General features: G+C 47.7%; 1 protein-coding gene across 2 annotated transcripts in view; it reads right to left on the bottom strand.

The window, feature by feature from the left end:
- The window catches only part of LOC138540931 (di-N-acetylchitobiase-like), a 477,580-nt gene extending 462,395 nt beyond the window's left edge, over window positions 1–15,185 (bottom strand). The window contains exon 1 of one of the 2 annotated variants that reach the window (XM_069641718.1): window positions 14,896–15,185. In XM_069641718.1, coding sequence (XP_069497819.1) covers window positions 14,896–15,054 — 159 coding nt within the window. In that variant the 5' untranslated portion in view covers window positions 15,055–15,185. Of the gene's footprint in view, window positions 1–14,602; window positions 14,724–14,895 lie in introns of those variants that run through there. The other variant, XM_069641719.1, reaches the window with a different exon arrangement.
- Window positions 15,186–15,798: the final 613 nt, after the last annotated feature.

The following is a 15,798-nucleotide window of genomic DNA, read 5'->3' as shown; positions in this document are numbered from 1 at the left end:
ATGCACTTGAAAGTGAGAAGCTAACTCTTTATAATACTATCCTACAGAAGCATCTGTCCTACGTACGCCAGGTTGAGCATGAACAAAGTACCCTGACTGAACCCTGAAACTGAAAATCCCCACAAAAACCCTGCACCACCTCCACCACCGCCTACAAACATTGATGCACATGCTCGCAAGGTGCTGGACAATATCAATCCCTTTTATGAAAAGTAAGCCAAACTACTGTTGGCTAAATTGGGAGGTGCAAAAGACTTGGTTTCATGCACTGCCAAAGGAGAGTTTGTGTACCGGGGACACACAGTACACAGATCCAACCACTTTGTGTTAGTGCAGGGCTTGATGCAGAGACATGCCTTTCCAAGACAGACACCCCCTAGAAGTTGTGACTTTTTTTATGAAGGCTGCTGCTGAGCTCAAAGTGCCTTCCACAGTGGTGGGTAATGTCACTAACCGCAAACACATGGACAATTTAAAATGCACACCCCAACGTCTACACCTTTCAACAGATGTCACAGCATCTACTATTCACTTCACTGTTCTATGCGCAAATATCTCCTTTGTAAGATGACTAGAGTGCTCTAGCTCTGTGAATGAAAATATATTTTTTAAACAGGTCCGGCTTGTTAAGTGCAGATACCTGTACGTGTGTATAATAAAGAATGATCTCCATCGACTGCTGCTATAGAAGTGTTTTCACCATGTAGCATGATTTGTATATGTACATTAAAATATTATTTTTTTGTAAATATTTTTGTCGATTTGGAATAAACAAAATGATCGCCACCTAAGGTCTCGTCCGTTTTAAAAATGTAATATATTTTGTGTAATAAACAATTTTCAACACCCACCTAAGATCACTCCCATTTTAAAAATGAAATATCACATTATGTGTAATAAAAAATGATAAATCATTTTCAGCTAGCGCTGTTTTTTCACATTGCATTCTGGGAACCACAGGCTCCTTAATATAATGGAAATAATTAAATAACGAGTGCTAGCATGAAAAGTGAAAAGTCAGGACGGATTAAGGTGGTTACACATGACATGGGGCTACTTAGCAGCTATGTGTGTGTATGTTGTTGGATCTGCAATGGGGGAATGCTCTGTTTAATTATTGGTTATCTTCATTACACCATCACTCCCTTGCTCATCACAGTCCATACTTGTGAATGCATCCTGCCTTCGCCCCAGACATCCTCTAAAAGAATCCCCTCCAAAATGCTCTATGAGCTGCCATCCTCCCTCCCCCCAGGTATAACAATCCACTTGTATAACACCCAAGGAATCGAGGCGGTCATGTACTGGGAGGCAGAGGTGGGCGTCAGGACTGTGACGAGAAAGAGAATGACTAGGTGTAATGAGCATTACCAATAGATATTCAAAGCATTAGCACACATCCTCTCTTCCCAGTCAAATATAATAAAAGAAGCACTTGCTCGACATGGGCACTCATGGACTAACCCCAGACACAATAATCTGCTGCAAACCCCAGTGACCTTTATTAAACAAGAAGTAGAGATGGCATCTCACAGGATAGAATCCCACAGGGATGTGGCAGTTCAGTCGTAGTCTGTGTGTCCTGGGAGATGGAACCGATGATAGAACATAAATGTGCCTGGAGTAGCCCACGTGGCTGCCCCACAAATGCCCCTGAGATAAGCCTTGTTGGCTCATCCCGTGCGTCACTATCCTTCTATTGGACCCACCCGTGGTACGCTCTGAGGAGAATAATTATCTGGGCAGGAAGGGTCACAAGGAAGTGCTAGGGTAGACAATAGGGCTCCTTGGACAGGGGTGATTTTTAAGTTGCCCATTTGGGCCCTGGCATCATTATAGTACCATACATTGGTTTTAGGGTGTAGGCTGGTGACAGCTGTAATCTAGTTTTGGCTTCACCAAGGGCCATCTCCTTGACTTTCAGAAACCATGAGGAAGGCATAAAATGGACACTGTGCACAAAACTGCTCTCTTCGGCCCCCCCTCCTCTCTCTAATGTGGGCATACTGGTTTAAACCAGTTCCTAGCATTAGACAATTGTTGGATGTTGTATGTCCTTCCTTGCCTGTGTTCCTCTACCTGATACTCCTTGTTGGCTCTGTGACATCTGTGCCAGGACGGTCTCTGGGTCATTTTATCGCAGCTTTTCAGTTAAACCACTTCGGACGTTCGCCGTGCTATAGGACGCAGTCGTCAACCAGAAAGATACTGGGATACCAAAAGCCCATCTCTCCTGTTTGTTTTAGCTGTCCCAGGTCACCCACGTTGTCATCTTCAGCGTGAAACCATTTTCTGTTGGCTGCCTGCCCCCAAGAATCTATAGAGTCATAGAAATCTGCTTTGTCATCTTCTATGAGATATGTTTGCTGAAGCTTTCATTTCTGGCTGGTGGGTCCCACTCCTGCCAAGACTAATTATTCTTCTTTTTGGCGATCTTGGTAGTTTGGTAGTCGTCGATCCAGCATTCAAGTCCCTAGGTTGCCAAATCGTGTAAACCGCATCCAGTGGCGCAACACCATTGAGCTGACCGGGCTTCAGCCCCCTGAAATTTTGGGCTATGTTGACTCAACCTGGCTAACCTACAGAGTCGTAGCCGGACAGAACAGGATGCAGATATTAAACAGCGCGTGGGATTCACTGTTCACAAAGGCACAGCTATTACTAATGTGAAGCATTTCATTTCATTAGAGAGGGGACAAGAGACAACTCATTCTCAAAGTAGTCCTTAAGAGGGTGCTTTAAGACTTAAAGGAGGGGGTTGACTTCTTGTAACACTGAAGCTGCACTAGAATAGCCTCATTAGAATGCCCAAAGAAGTTAGATGCCCAGCACAAAAATAGGTTTTCCCCGCCCTCACAGTCTCTGAAGTTAGCGCTTTTCCCAACATTTGAAGGGTTAGCCCCTCCCTACCCACCCCCGATATTTAGTTTTCGTTGCGCCCCTGACCGCATCTGTAAAAGAAGAGCTGTACACACAAGGTTGCATTTCTTTTTCTGAACCATCCTTCGGGGACCACAACATTGATTTCTTACCTCTGGGCCCTGGGTTGACAGGTTATTTGAAATACTGTGGTTGAAGGTTTTTGCAAGTCCCCCTCTACAGTGTTTTGCCATTTGTTTGTATTGGCCTGAATCCTACTTGGCTGCATCTCTTCCCGGGGCTGATGTGTCTTGAACCTGGCACTGGATCTCTTCAAGTGGGTCTCCTCTGGCGCCCTTGAGGTTTGGTTGCTGTCTTGACCACACAAGTGGAGTTGAACTGGTACTTACCTTCCTTTTATCCATAACGGCATCTGTGTCCTAGGACTTTGTCCAATTCATTCCTATAGGGAACATTTGAGCTGACCTGGAACTCCCCTAAAGTGACTCCTTGAAGGTAATTACTTACCCGTGGGCATTTGTTCTAGGGCCACCTGGGGCACAGTGAATTTTAGGCCAAAGACTGGAAATTTAGCATGTACCAATGACTTTATATGTATTTTTTAAATGTGTGTATTACATTCCTGCCTATGAGCAATTTCTACCTACAATATATAACTGCAAAGACTTCATGTATCTATTTTTCCCTGGAGTGTAATGAGTTGCCATTAAAAGTCTAAATGTATTCTGACTTTTGTTGGCCTCTGTTTTTGTGTTCTCGAGTGTTCTCCTCTCTTCACCACCCGACTCCTCTAGGTTCCACATTTACTGCATGGGGCTCATTTGTATTATTTCTAATAATAGATCCTAGGAGTTTAGGAATACTGCGACTGTTTTGTGTTGGTACTTAGTGTTCTGAATATAACTGTGCAGAGGTATTATTCCACTGTGTCTAGGATCCCTTGTTCTTACCGTCCCTTATCCTATATTTACTTTGTCCATCACCAGATAGTGGACTTACATTTTCGTGTTAGGAAATGTTTTTCTACATGTACTGTTTGTAGTTACTATATGTTATGTCTAACCTACGTCCTTATTTGAACACACACACATATATATGTACGAGAGTTATTAAAGTGTATATTTTTCAGTAACCAGCGTGAGTGGGTGTCCAGTCAAAGGGTCGAATGAAAAGGACCGAAATACAATTGGTTCAAGTCAAAAGGACCTAAAACAAAAAAATCAAATGCTATTTTTTAAAAGTATTTTTTTTTCTTTTGCTTGGTATAAATAAAATGTGTTGTTTTTGGCCAAAAAACAGGGGTTTTGGGGGGACCCCCCCCAAAAAAAAATTTACTTTTGATTTTTTTGTTTTAGGTCCTTTTGACTCGAACCAATTGTATTTTGGTCCTTTTGATTCGACCCTTTCACTTATAACCGCGTGAGTGTATTCTTTGGTAAACTGTGTGGAAACCCTGTACTTCACTGGCAGCCCTCATCCTCCCTGGAGTTAAGGCAACCTTCTCTCGAGAGGTTAGGGTTTATTTGTGGATTGGACTTCAGTCTCGCCTTTATGTTAGATGGTTAAACAGCCCTCTGCATAGAGTTGTGGATAAAGGTAATGGTCCAAAATGTCGCCCTCACAATTACGACGGCCGAACATGTTGACTTTTATTTTTTTTAGACCTCCTTACACCACATATATATGTGAGGGGGGGTATATGGTATAATATTAATATGGGGGGTTCAGTAGGTCTCCCCATGCATATTTATGTGGTCTAAAGGGGTTTAAAAAAATAATAATAAATTAAAAGTCAGCATTTTCAGGCGTCGTAATTATGACGGTCCCAGTGATCACATAGATCCGTGGATAAATACCCCTAGCAGATCTGCAAGACGGGTCGCAGTGGAGGGTGATGGCATTGGGAGTCCATAAATCATTGTGGCTGAGGCCACCAACAACATGGTCTGTAGAGTCAGGTATCCTGGGTCTGTACGTCAGAGGGTCAAAATGAAGGCTCTCTCGAGCCCTGAGCATGAGGGGAAGGATCCAGGAAGGGATGAGAGATATCACTCTTAGACGAGAGATGCCAAAAACACCTACAAAGCAAGACAAACGTTTTGTCAGCTGGACCAGTCAGGGCCCAGGAAACATGGAAACTATCCACTGATCCTTAAGTGAGGAATGGGAAAGCCCTAGATCAAATCCGTCAAGAGAAAACAGTGCAATGGCGTAGGGACCACAAGCATCAGTAACAAATCATCCCAGCCAAATAGACTTTGAGGGGCTTAAGCACGCAAAGTAGAAGGTCGCCTAGAACCCCAGATGGCTAAAGAGGGGGAAACCAAGGGACCCTGTCGCCAGTGACCCGCCACTGGACTAAAGGCATTGTGATGATGGAGACACCCTGTTGATGGAGTCCGTTAGGGTGATCTCCATTCCCCTGAAGTGGCAAAATCCTAAATCGTTTGTTGCAGGGAGGCCCTCCTCTATGGATCCTTGGGCCTTTGTGTGCCTCAAGTTGCTGTGTCAATGGAGGAGGGAAGATCTCCATGGAGTACTCTTTACTGTTGCTGTCCAGGACCCAAGTGTGTGAGGTAGAGCAAGACCAAAATTGGCCAAACTGACCAAGTCTACCTTCTCCAAGACCCGACAGGAAATAGACGCCTTGGGCAGCGCTCCATTTTACGCCTGCTAGGAGAGGATCGCAATTTACTTCTGAAATGAGGACACCCCCAAGAGGCTAAGGCTGAAATATGGGAAGCTCGAGTAGCATGGATTGACCCTGGTGGATTGGGGCTCATTTTCTGCTGAAGGGTGACGACATGCTTCTTTGTTTACAGACACAGTGGGCCTCCTCCTCCAACTGTTTCCCAAAGTGTTTGGTGCCCTGAAATGTCAGGCAAACAGTGATTGACCTTGGGAAGCTTCTGTCTGCCAGTTCCCAGCGTGACTAAGCCTCCTGGTAATGTTAGGTACCAAAGTCTCATCAGGGCCTGTGAGATTAAGGAAGTGAATGTCAAGGTCCGCAGGGACAGGAGTGCCCGGCATAATTCCTTTGAGAACCCTTCCCAATTCTTGTTGATCGAGTTACAAGCCATCGTGTTCTCGGGGGACAAGGCTGGGCAGCCAGACAGAGTAGTCCCTTCTTGATATGGTGCCCAAGAAAATCTCCATGCGATGGGTAACATGGTCTAATACCTCTACCACATCCTTATGATCCCAACATTCCCCTTCGGCCCCTGACTGTGACCCCGTTTCTCACCCTTCTGCAGAGTCAGACAGATTGGGGATTCTTAATACATCAGCTGACCAGACACCAGTCCTCTTGCAGCAAGCACTGTGGAGGAATGCTGGAGAGTCTTTAAGGAAAGTAAAACATGGTTCCCCTGGTCAATACTTGAGGGCCCTATGTTGCTGGAAAGACAATATTACACAGGTACAGCAACAGAATGTCTCTCCGTGCAGCGGGCATTGAACACTGGTGGGTGACACTTATGAGGTGACTGTGCGCACCTGCGGGTACCAGGCGAAGGAACTGCTGGTGCTCCGTGCATTCACCCTACCTGCATTGCCCATTGGTCCTCCCAAACTGGAATATTATGGGATGGATATGAGGATTCTTCCTTTGGATACTTTGGCAAACTCTACCTCAGATTTGCAGCGGAATCTCATCCCACTATAGACATGCAGCGTTATGACAGTGTGACCCCGGCAGAGCCCCCTGGCTCCAGGTCAAGGGGGGGCTGTCTACTCATCAGAGGTCCACAGTCAGCACTGACTGGACTTTATCCCAGGCAGAAGGCAGGAACAATAGGGAGTTGAGTCAGGTAGGCTTCCCCTGGGAGGGCTGTCCGGAAAGACTGCAAAGGGCAAGGCTCATTGAATGCACCAGAGGGAATTCTTTGAAAGAGTGTCTCGGGGAAGGCAGACTGCATTCAGAAGTATGCACTGGGATGACAAAGAAGGGACGTCAGGGTGATTAATGGACGTGCCCTGCAGGGGCGGACTGGGAGGCTACAAGCAGCCCAGTTGTAAAATGTTAATTTATTCCCCTCCATACACACCATTGTGAATGGTTCTGCTCTCACGCTCCTCCCTAAGGTATACTTGTTACACTGACTCCCTTGTTCACCTCAAAAACCTATCACAAAACAAACTGCCATTCTGTGTTTGTATTAAGACACCCACTTTGTAGAATTCTGTTGGAAATATACACCATTATTAATGCTTCAGGTGCCTTATACTAGGTCCCCCCTCATTACTTCTCCATGGTTTTCTCTACACTTTTCCTCTTGTCCACCTCTCTTCTTCTCACCTTTCGCTGTCACTAGCAACGTTACAGCTTAGAGCTACCAGTTAAGCCACTTATACTTGGTATCCATTGAGTGTCCAGCCGCACATCACCAACCTATCTAACTGAGAACAATGAATAAGAGTTCCTAATGCTTCTTCTGTTCTAAGAAAATTGCTGCTCACACTTTGTATACTTTACAACAGAGACACCTCTTTGTTTACTGTCTTAACAAAATGTATAGTTCTTTCTCAAAGCATGACTTACTGGCATTATGGCTCCCTGTGGGTACCAACTGTCTAGTCCAATACAACTGTACCAGGTCCCATGTTAGCACTAGGTGCTTTTCTTGTCTGTTTTCTTTCCTCTCTGCGAGGGACTTGGCAATGGTTTTAATGTACGCTCTTCTCTCTTAAAAATGACAATAAAACGTTTTCAAACTCAAAATAATATCCAGAGAAAGTTAGAAGAAAAGGGACTCCTTCCAGGGAGACCTTGCCCGCACGTGTGGGGACGGGTAGGAAGATAGATACCTTATTGGTTACAAGGCAAACCATCGATATTGCAGCTGTATGTCTCCTGAGTTAAAACTATAAACTTAACTTATAATTAAGGTTCAGTTTTCCTTTTTTACACACAAATACAGACATAAATCAATCTGTTTTCTATTTGTATTTATTTTTTTTAAAGGGGAAAAAACTGAAAAACAGGCGTTCCTGCTTAGGTCTCTCTGCTGTCAGTAATCCCTTGCAAGCCAATAATTGTATAAACTGATAGCTTGGGGAGTATAAAACAATTAAAAGTGATATTCCATTTGTAGGTGTTTACATTTCTGCCCAGAGGTGTCCCAGGTCAGCAGCAGTCAAAGGAGTAGTAATGAAATTGGATTTCGTGTGCTAAAACTCAGCCCTATTTGTTTACCATGTCTGTGAGGATGCATGTTATTTCTAGATATACAATTGTGTTTGTTTCAATAAATGTGGAAAACTAACAATGGCAACTGTGGTGTCTGCCCCTTTAAGGGCACAAGTAGCGGAATGACTCAACTCCGCCGAGTATGCACGTAATAAACGGGGCGTGCCACGGATTGCCACTGCGACTGTGGAGCCCGGACAGAGAGCACTGTGTCTCGTGTGCTCTGTATGCTGGGGGGGGCTCACGGGGCCGGAGGGGCACACCGGCAACCGTCAACAGTGGCAACAAGGTCACATGGCCGATCCGAAATGCGAACCCACAGGGCTCAGGCGGTGAGATTTCATGGGGGCATTTTCTCTGGATTTCCATGCTGCAGAGTCTGCAAGTTCTAAGCGGACAGGCACCATTTTGTTTGCACGTGGTAGTGAGGGTTGCAGCTCCCGTTGGGAGTGCTTTTGCGCCTCCCACATGAAATTTCTGACCCCCCTTACATAGGGGCAAATGTTCTGTTGCTGGAAGCTGCATTTGAAGTGTTTTTTGACACTTTTCTCTTCAGGATTTTGGTGATGCAAGGGTTGAGGCTAAATTTGGTCCCATCCAGCTTAATTTCTGGGAACGTTTGTCTGTGCGCTGGGGAGGTTATTCCATATTCCTGGCTGTTTGGACATTAGTAGAGGGGCAATCACTACAGCAAGCCTAAGGGTGGAGTGTTGGCTAATAGGTGCATGCTAATTTGTTTGCGTATTCTGTCTGGAGGAGGGCCACCGTGAGTTGCGGCCCCAGCTTTAACGTAGGGTGCTTGTGCGCTCACCACCATGGGTGACCAGGAAGATGGTGCAGGAGCCCAGGCACCGGCAGGACCAGCAGCACCAGCGGGTGTACGTGCACCAAGACAGCAAGGGGCGCTTACACTGATGCCTGTGTTTGATATTTCTGGGGCCCCATCAAACCTTGGACTGAGGTGGAGGCTCTAGACCAGCTGGCGATGTACTTCCAGACCACGGGTGAGACAGATCAGGATAGCAAAGTGGCCACGCTTCTATACTCGGCACGACCAGCAGTGCACAAAATCTTTCAATCATAACAGCCAGTGGATGCATCATACACAGAAGCTAATATAACATACCTGCTAAACAGCGATGAGACCTCAAATTCTCAAATTTGCAGCGCGGAAACAAGATAAAAAGACAAGCAAAAGCGAGCAGAGACACAAGTGGCAGACTAAACTTCTGAGGTTAAAATCAACAATAAATAACTTAGACTGAGAGTTCAATATGGGGGAGTATCTGAGCAGTACGGAATCTAGGTTGGAACTGTTGTAAATGCACCCCGTTGGTGCAATTGTGTATGTTTGTATGTGTAAATTCGAAAAATAAGGTTTAAAAAAAAAAATTCATGGCATCTAAGAATGCACTGTGCGGGGACTTCATGCCATTGGCCAACGTGGACTATGAGCGTGGCGTCATGTGTAGCGCCAGACATAAAGATGATGGGCCTCATTACGCGGTAGGCGGTAGCCATGGCGCTATTAGCGCCATGGCTACCCCCTTACCGCATTCCGGGTCCCCGAAATAGGGACTTACCGGGTCATTCCAACCTTGGAGGACCCGGTAAGTCCCCATTCCGGGAACCATTCCCCATCCCCATTCGAGCCCCCATAGGGCTCAATGGGAATGGGGATGGAGCTAATAACGGTACCGCAATTTGTGGTACCATTATTAGCTCTGAAGTCCCTTAACGGGCCCCTTCCATAACGCCTGGTAAAACCAGGCGTTAAGGAAGGGACCCGTTAAGGGTCCTCGGCATAGGGTGGTATGGGATTACCGGCACCGGTGCCCGTGCCGGTAATCCCTTACCGCCTACCGTGTAATGAGGCCAGATGAGTCTCTGGACACGTTTTATGGCCATTTGTGCCGGATGTCGATGTTGTGTGGCCTGGGAAAACCCACAGACCATGGTCAGGAACCAGCTCATACAGTGCTGTTTGTCTGGCAGCTGAGAAGGCAGGTGCTGTGGGAACCAGGACTCATGCTGACCCGCATACTGGAGCTAGGCCGTTGTCTTGAGGTGTCCGAAAGTGAGGGCGTCAAAAATGGATGCAGCCATTCGGCCTGGGAAAACAGAGGAGGTGTGCCGTGTGCCGAGGTCAAGGAGGGAGAGGTGCCCGACGACCAAGTGGTGGCCAGTGTGACAGAGAAGGCAGGTCTCTGGAGTCATGCCTCAAGTGTGGATTTGATCTTCCGCACCCGGTGGAATGCCCTGCGCAGGGAAAGGCGTGTGGACACTGTGCGATGTTAGATCACTATGCCAGGATGTGCAGGGCACCGTTACCAGTCGTGGTGCAGAGGGGGCCGGTAAGGGCAGGTTTCTTTAGACAATAGCCCCCGCCCAAAGTCTCCCGGGTAGATCAAGGGGAAGATGGGCTGACTAACGAGGAGGAGAAAGAGGATGAGGAGGAAAACATCTTCTTCATATCCAGCGTGAGTGCCCTGCGCGCCACCTCCAGGAGGGAGCCACAGTGTCTCATACAGGTCAATGAGTCGACAGTAATTTTGCTGGTGGACACAGGGGCATCAGTGAATGTGATGGCAAGGGTGCACTATGATGACAATGTGGTGCCGCCCATGTTGCAGAAGCCGAGGGCGCGGATATTCACGTTTGGCAATGAGCAGCCCATTCCATTGGCCGAAGCGTTTGTGGCGAAAGTGGAACATGGAGGGACATCAATCAAAGCTCAGATCTATGTGACGAGTGTCAGCCTATCCTAAGCAGTGCAGTGGCAGAAGCATTGGGCATCGTAAGCTTTGCATATGCAGTGTACGTGGAGGACAAATTACAGCCAGCTCTTTCAGGGGATAGGCCGCATGGGCGGAGAACCTGTGAGGCTGCATATCGATGAGTCCATACAGCCGATTACGCTCAAGCACCGCAGTTTACCATTCCATCTGCAGGAGCTGGTGGACAAAGAACTTGACAATCTGGTGGTGCTGGACATAAGTCTCCTATAATAATTGCGCGTAAGCCGGAGCAACCTGACTCGGTGAGGATCTGTGTTGATATGAGGCTGCCGAACAAGGACATCAAGCGAGAGAGACACCTCATGCTCACGATCGACATCATCGTGAAACTGCAAGGGGCTTGATTCATTTCAAAGCCTGACCTGCATACAGGCTATCATCAGGTGGTGTTGCACCGGGATTCGAGATACATCATCACTTTTCCCACGCACCAGGGCCTGTACCGCTACAAGCGCTTAAGCTTTGGGGTGTCACTGGCAGCAGAAGTGTTCCAGAATATCATCCGTGGGCACCTGGCGGATCTCGAGGGTGTTCTCAACATTAGCGATGACCTTCTAGTCTTTACAAAGACGGAGGCTGAACACATGAAATGGTTGGTAAAGACTCTGGAACGGCTGAAGGCGCTGACCTTGCACAAAGAAAAGTCTGAATTCCTGAAAAGAAAAATTCAGTTTTTCTGATTCATATTCAACGAAGGGGGTGTGTCACCGACACCCGGAAGGTCAAGGAAATTTAGGAGCCAAGGCCCGCAAAGAATGTAACCGAAGTCCAAAGCTTCCAGGGGATGGTCACCTATTGTGTCTGTTTCCTAGCCTCCAGGTCGGAACCCCTGAGAAGCCTCACCAGGAAAGATGCGACGTGGCAGTGGGGCACACTAGAGCAGGCTGCTTTTGAGGATGTGAAAGGGGTGCTAACAGCAGAAGACACCATGGTGTTTTTTGATCCGTCGTTGTTATCGGAGGTGGTGGTGGACGCCAGCCCATTCGGTCTGGGTGTGGACCCTACTCAGACAGACGCACAAGGAGAGGTCAGACTGATCGCCTATGCAAGCAAGACGCTGACAGAAACAGAGCAGTGTTACTTGCAGATTGAGCGGGAAGCCCTGGCGGTTTTGTGGGGTGTCAGCACTTTCGACTGTACCTGCTTGGACAGCCGGTGGCAGTGGTGACTGACCACAAACCTCTGCTGCCGATAATGGCCGGCTCGCCATGAAAGCACCCAGCACAGATTGAAAGTTGGATGCTGGCGCTCCTGGAGTATGGGGTCTCGCTGGTGTATTGGCCAGGCAACAACAACGCAGCAGAATATCTGTCAAGCCATCTTAGTGGTGTTGTCGAAGATGATGAAGACATCAGTGGTGAGGAGGCCGACGAGCATGCGCAGCTAATTGTGCCGCTCCAAGAGCTTGAAAAGGCAGCGGCAGAGAATGAGTGTTTCTTGATACTGAAGGCAGCCCTTCAGCAAGGGTTGTGGAAGTCGGTGGTGGACATCCTGGCACAAAGGACCCAAGAGGTGCGGTTGGCGCTGGAACAGTTGTGGAGAGTGAAGGAGGAGCTGACATTTGTCGAGTCAGGGCTCTTACTTAGGGGAGACCGCATAGTGGTACATGTGTAAAATCTCACAGGTCATTGAACTGGGGCACCAGGGTCATCAAGGCACGGCAAAGACGAGAGCAAGGTTATGCCAGAAAGTATGGTTGCCTGACCTTGAGAAATGGGTGGAAGAGTGTGTGTTGGCCTGTGTGTGGTGTCAGGTGGCTGCCCCGGCATAGAGAGAGCCCCTCATTGAGACAATGCCTTGAGGCTTAAGGCCCTGGTAGAGTGCATGCAGACGTTGGGTCCACTGGCAGAGACACTCACTTCTTGGTGGTGGTGGATGAGTGGTCACGGTACCCCGAGGTCGAATTCATCGAATCAGTGTCGTTTGATAAGGTAGCCGTTGCTCTGGAAAAGATCTTTGCTGCTCATGGGTTAAAACAGACCCTGTGGTCCGATAATGGATCACTGTTCCAAAGAGACAGCTTTGCTCATTTGATGGAACAGTATGGCATACAACATTGGAAAATCACACCAGTCTGGCCCTGTGCCAACGGCGAGGCCAAGAGGTTCATGAGGACCCTTAAGGTGTTCTGCATTGCTCATGACCAGGGCCACTACCTACAACAGGCGCTATACCAGTTTCTGAGGGAGTATAGGGTCACTCCTCACACATCGACTGGAGTGGCACCAGCGGACCGATGTTTTAACAGTAACTGAGGGGGTTAATACCTGAAGTGAGGGAGCGAGAACCAGCCGTGATTTACGATGCTCAGGTGGAGCGGGAAAGGAGACTGAGGACAGAAGGAGAGAATGTCAGATCAGCTGATTCCCAGTGATGAAGTGTTAGTGAAGAACCGGCATCCACAAGGCAAACTGTCACTGACTTAGCAGCCTAGTCCCATGGATGTGGTAGCGGTGTGTGGCTCTAAGGTGACTTTGTCGGATGGAACTGCTACTGTCACCCAAAAAGGTTGTTTTTTCAAGAAGGTGGGAGGGACCAGGCCGGATGCAAACCTGCAAAGAGACTGTGTTGAGGTACCGGACGAGGGCAGTGGCCTGGCCCATCCGCCGAGTCCCCTAAGTAGAGGAGACGCAGGTGAGGAGTGCCCGATCCAGGACGTGGGCACAAGGTATCCCCAGAGGGCAGGGAGGGGGAAGCCTGCCCATCTCAGTGACTATGTGTTGGACCTGTGAACGGGTGTGCCCAGCCCATAGGCTGAGCATAGACTTGTGGGCCTGAGAGGGAAGCAAATAAAGGGGTGTTGTTAAGTTTGCAGTGGGTTGTTTAAATTGTATATGTGTGCCTCCTGATGTATTTGTTTGTTATGAAAAAGGAGGAGTGTGGTGCCTGCCCTATTAAGGGCACACACGTGGCAGAGTGACACAACTCCGCTGCGCGTGCATGCAGTAAACAGTGCGTGCCACGGATCGCCAGTGCGACAGTGGAGCCCGTACAGAGAGCACCGTGTCTTGTGTGCTCTATATGCTTGGGGGGCTGACGGGGCCGGAGGGGCACACCGGCAACCGCATAGCTCTCAACTCACCCGCTTTTGGCAGGTGTCACCCGCCTTGCAAAGGGCTGACTCACCCGCCAAGCCTCCTGCACGCCCATTCATTCCAATGGGCCTCTCACCCGCCAGAAACAAAATCGGGTGATTTCACCCGCCTTTGCGAGACAAATGGTTGAGAGCTATGCAACCGCAACTTGTTTTTGATTTAAAAATAAACGTAAATGCAGAACACATTAACCAAACGTATTGATAAATATAAAGAGAAACAACACAATACCACAAAACCGGAATCCGTAATTATAATAGTGTGTTTAATATGACGTGTCTTGGCACTGCTCCACAGAACTGGTGTTAATATTAGGCATTTTAATGGTAGACATAAAGCTGGTCTCGAACAAGTTATCTGTAGTTTTTAAGTTTTTAAACACAAAGCTCAACAGCAAGCTGTCCTACAAGAAACATCAGCCCTGTAGATACAAAGTACTAGGGTTGACCCTTACGACTGTAAAAGGGAGAAGCTCCATAAATTCTCACACATCCTTCCGATATGTGATTGCATTGTTTGGTCTCTTGTTGAAGAGGCGCTTTGCTTGGGAGAGAAGGTGTGGGGTAGTGACAACACCTCGGATCACACGCCATAAACCAACATGAGCCGCTTGGAGCGTGTAATACCAACAAATTACTTGCCTGTTCACCCCTGCGTGTGTAGCTCTACTCTGCGTGGTTCTGGAAACAATTTAAACTTTTCGGATGAGGCAAAGCATGATGGTCAAAAGACGCACAGGGTCGATGATTAGATGAGTCCCGCGCCCAATTTTTCAAAAATCTGAGGTAAGAGCCATAAACAGATGGATTTCTACATCCCTCAACCACACCTATCAAGCTGCATTTCGTCTGCTGGGGACAGGCCTACACATGCGCACACAGGCGCACTCCTGACACAAGTTTTAGCTGCGGGGTACAGGGAAGCAGAGCCGTACCTCGTGGTCTTTGACGTCAGTGATGGGCTCGCAGAGCTTCGGGTCTTCGCATGGGCATGAGCCTGCTCTCGGGGTCGCGCGCACGAACCAGCAGCCCTGAAGTAAAAGCAGAAGCGGCAGCACTAGAAACATTTCGTATGCGTAACCTGTCCTCGCCATGGTGTTCTACTGCTCGAAGTGCGCGTGCCCGGAAGCGGCTGTGCACAAAGCAGCTGTGCACACCCCTTTTTCGGCTCCCTAGAAAGTCCCCTGGGCAAAAACGAAGGCACACGCAGGAGAATGCTTGTGAACGTACTGGCTCAGAGCACAAGGTGTAAAATAAGTGCTTGCGTCCCACGAGCTTCATACTTTCTATTTCATCTCTTTACACACCCTGGAGCCAATAATTCGCGCACATTATCGCATTCAGTCAGTACATTTTTCCTAGTTCTCAAGAATAGTCAACCAGTTTAAAGATGAAAATACGCAATGTGTTCTACATAACCCACCCAACTCGATCGTTCTAAAATGTAATACATTGAATCATTAAAACGCTGGGTTCTTGCCTTTACCTGCAGGCAATATACTTTGTTTTTTATGTAATCATGTTTTAGTTTGGGCTTTTAGGTGGCTATAAGCCAAAACTATTGCATTAGAGTAAACATTGGAAGAAATGGCATGGGGGGGTGGTGGTGTCACACAGTTTATAGATGTTGTTTGGTTATTTGCCCAGCCATAGACTGCTCAGGGCCATGGTAAGCCCTATGAGTATTCCCACCAGCCCCCTGCACCTCCCTGCCCATAACATGTCTCCTGGGATCTCTTTGAGCTAGTTTTATTTGTTGAGCCTTAAAATCAAACTTTGCACAAAAGTGTTTTTTCAAAGCAATTTTCTGCGAATTACTGGTCCTTGTTACAAGTTTG

Source organism: Ambystoma mexicanum, chromosome 1q, assembly GCF_040938575.1.
Source record: "Ambystoma mexicanum isolate Mex_15411 chromosome 1q, UKY_AmexF1_1, whole genome shotgun sequence".
Classification (NCBI taxonomy): domain Eukaryota; kingdom Metazoa; phylum Chordata; class Amphibia; order Caudata; family Ambystomatidae; genus Ambystoma; species Ambystoma mexicanum.
The sequence above is the reverse complement of the archived record's forward strand: the minus strand, read 5'-3'. Positions and strand labels throughout refer to the sequence as shown.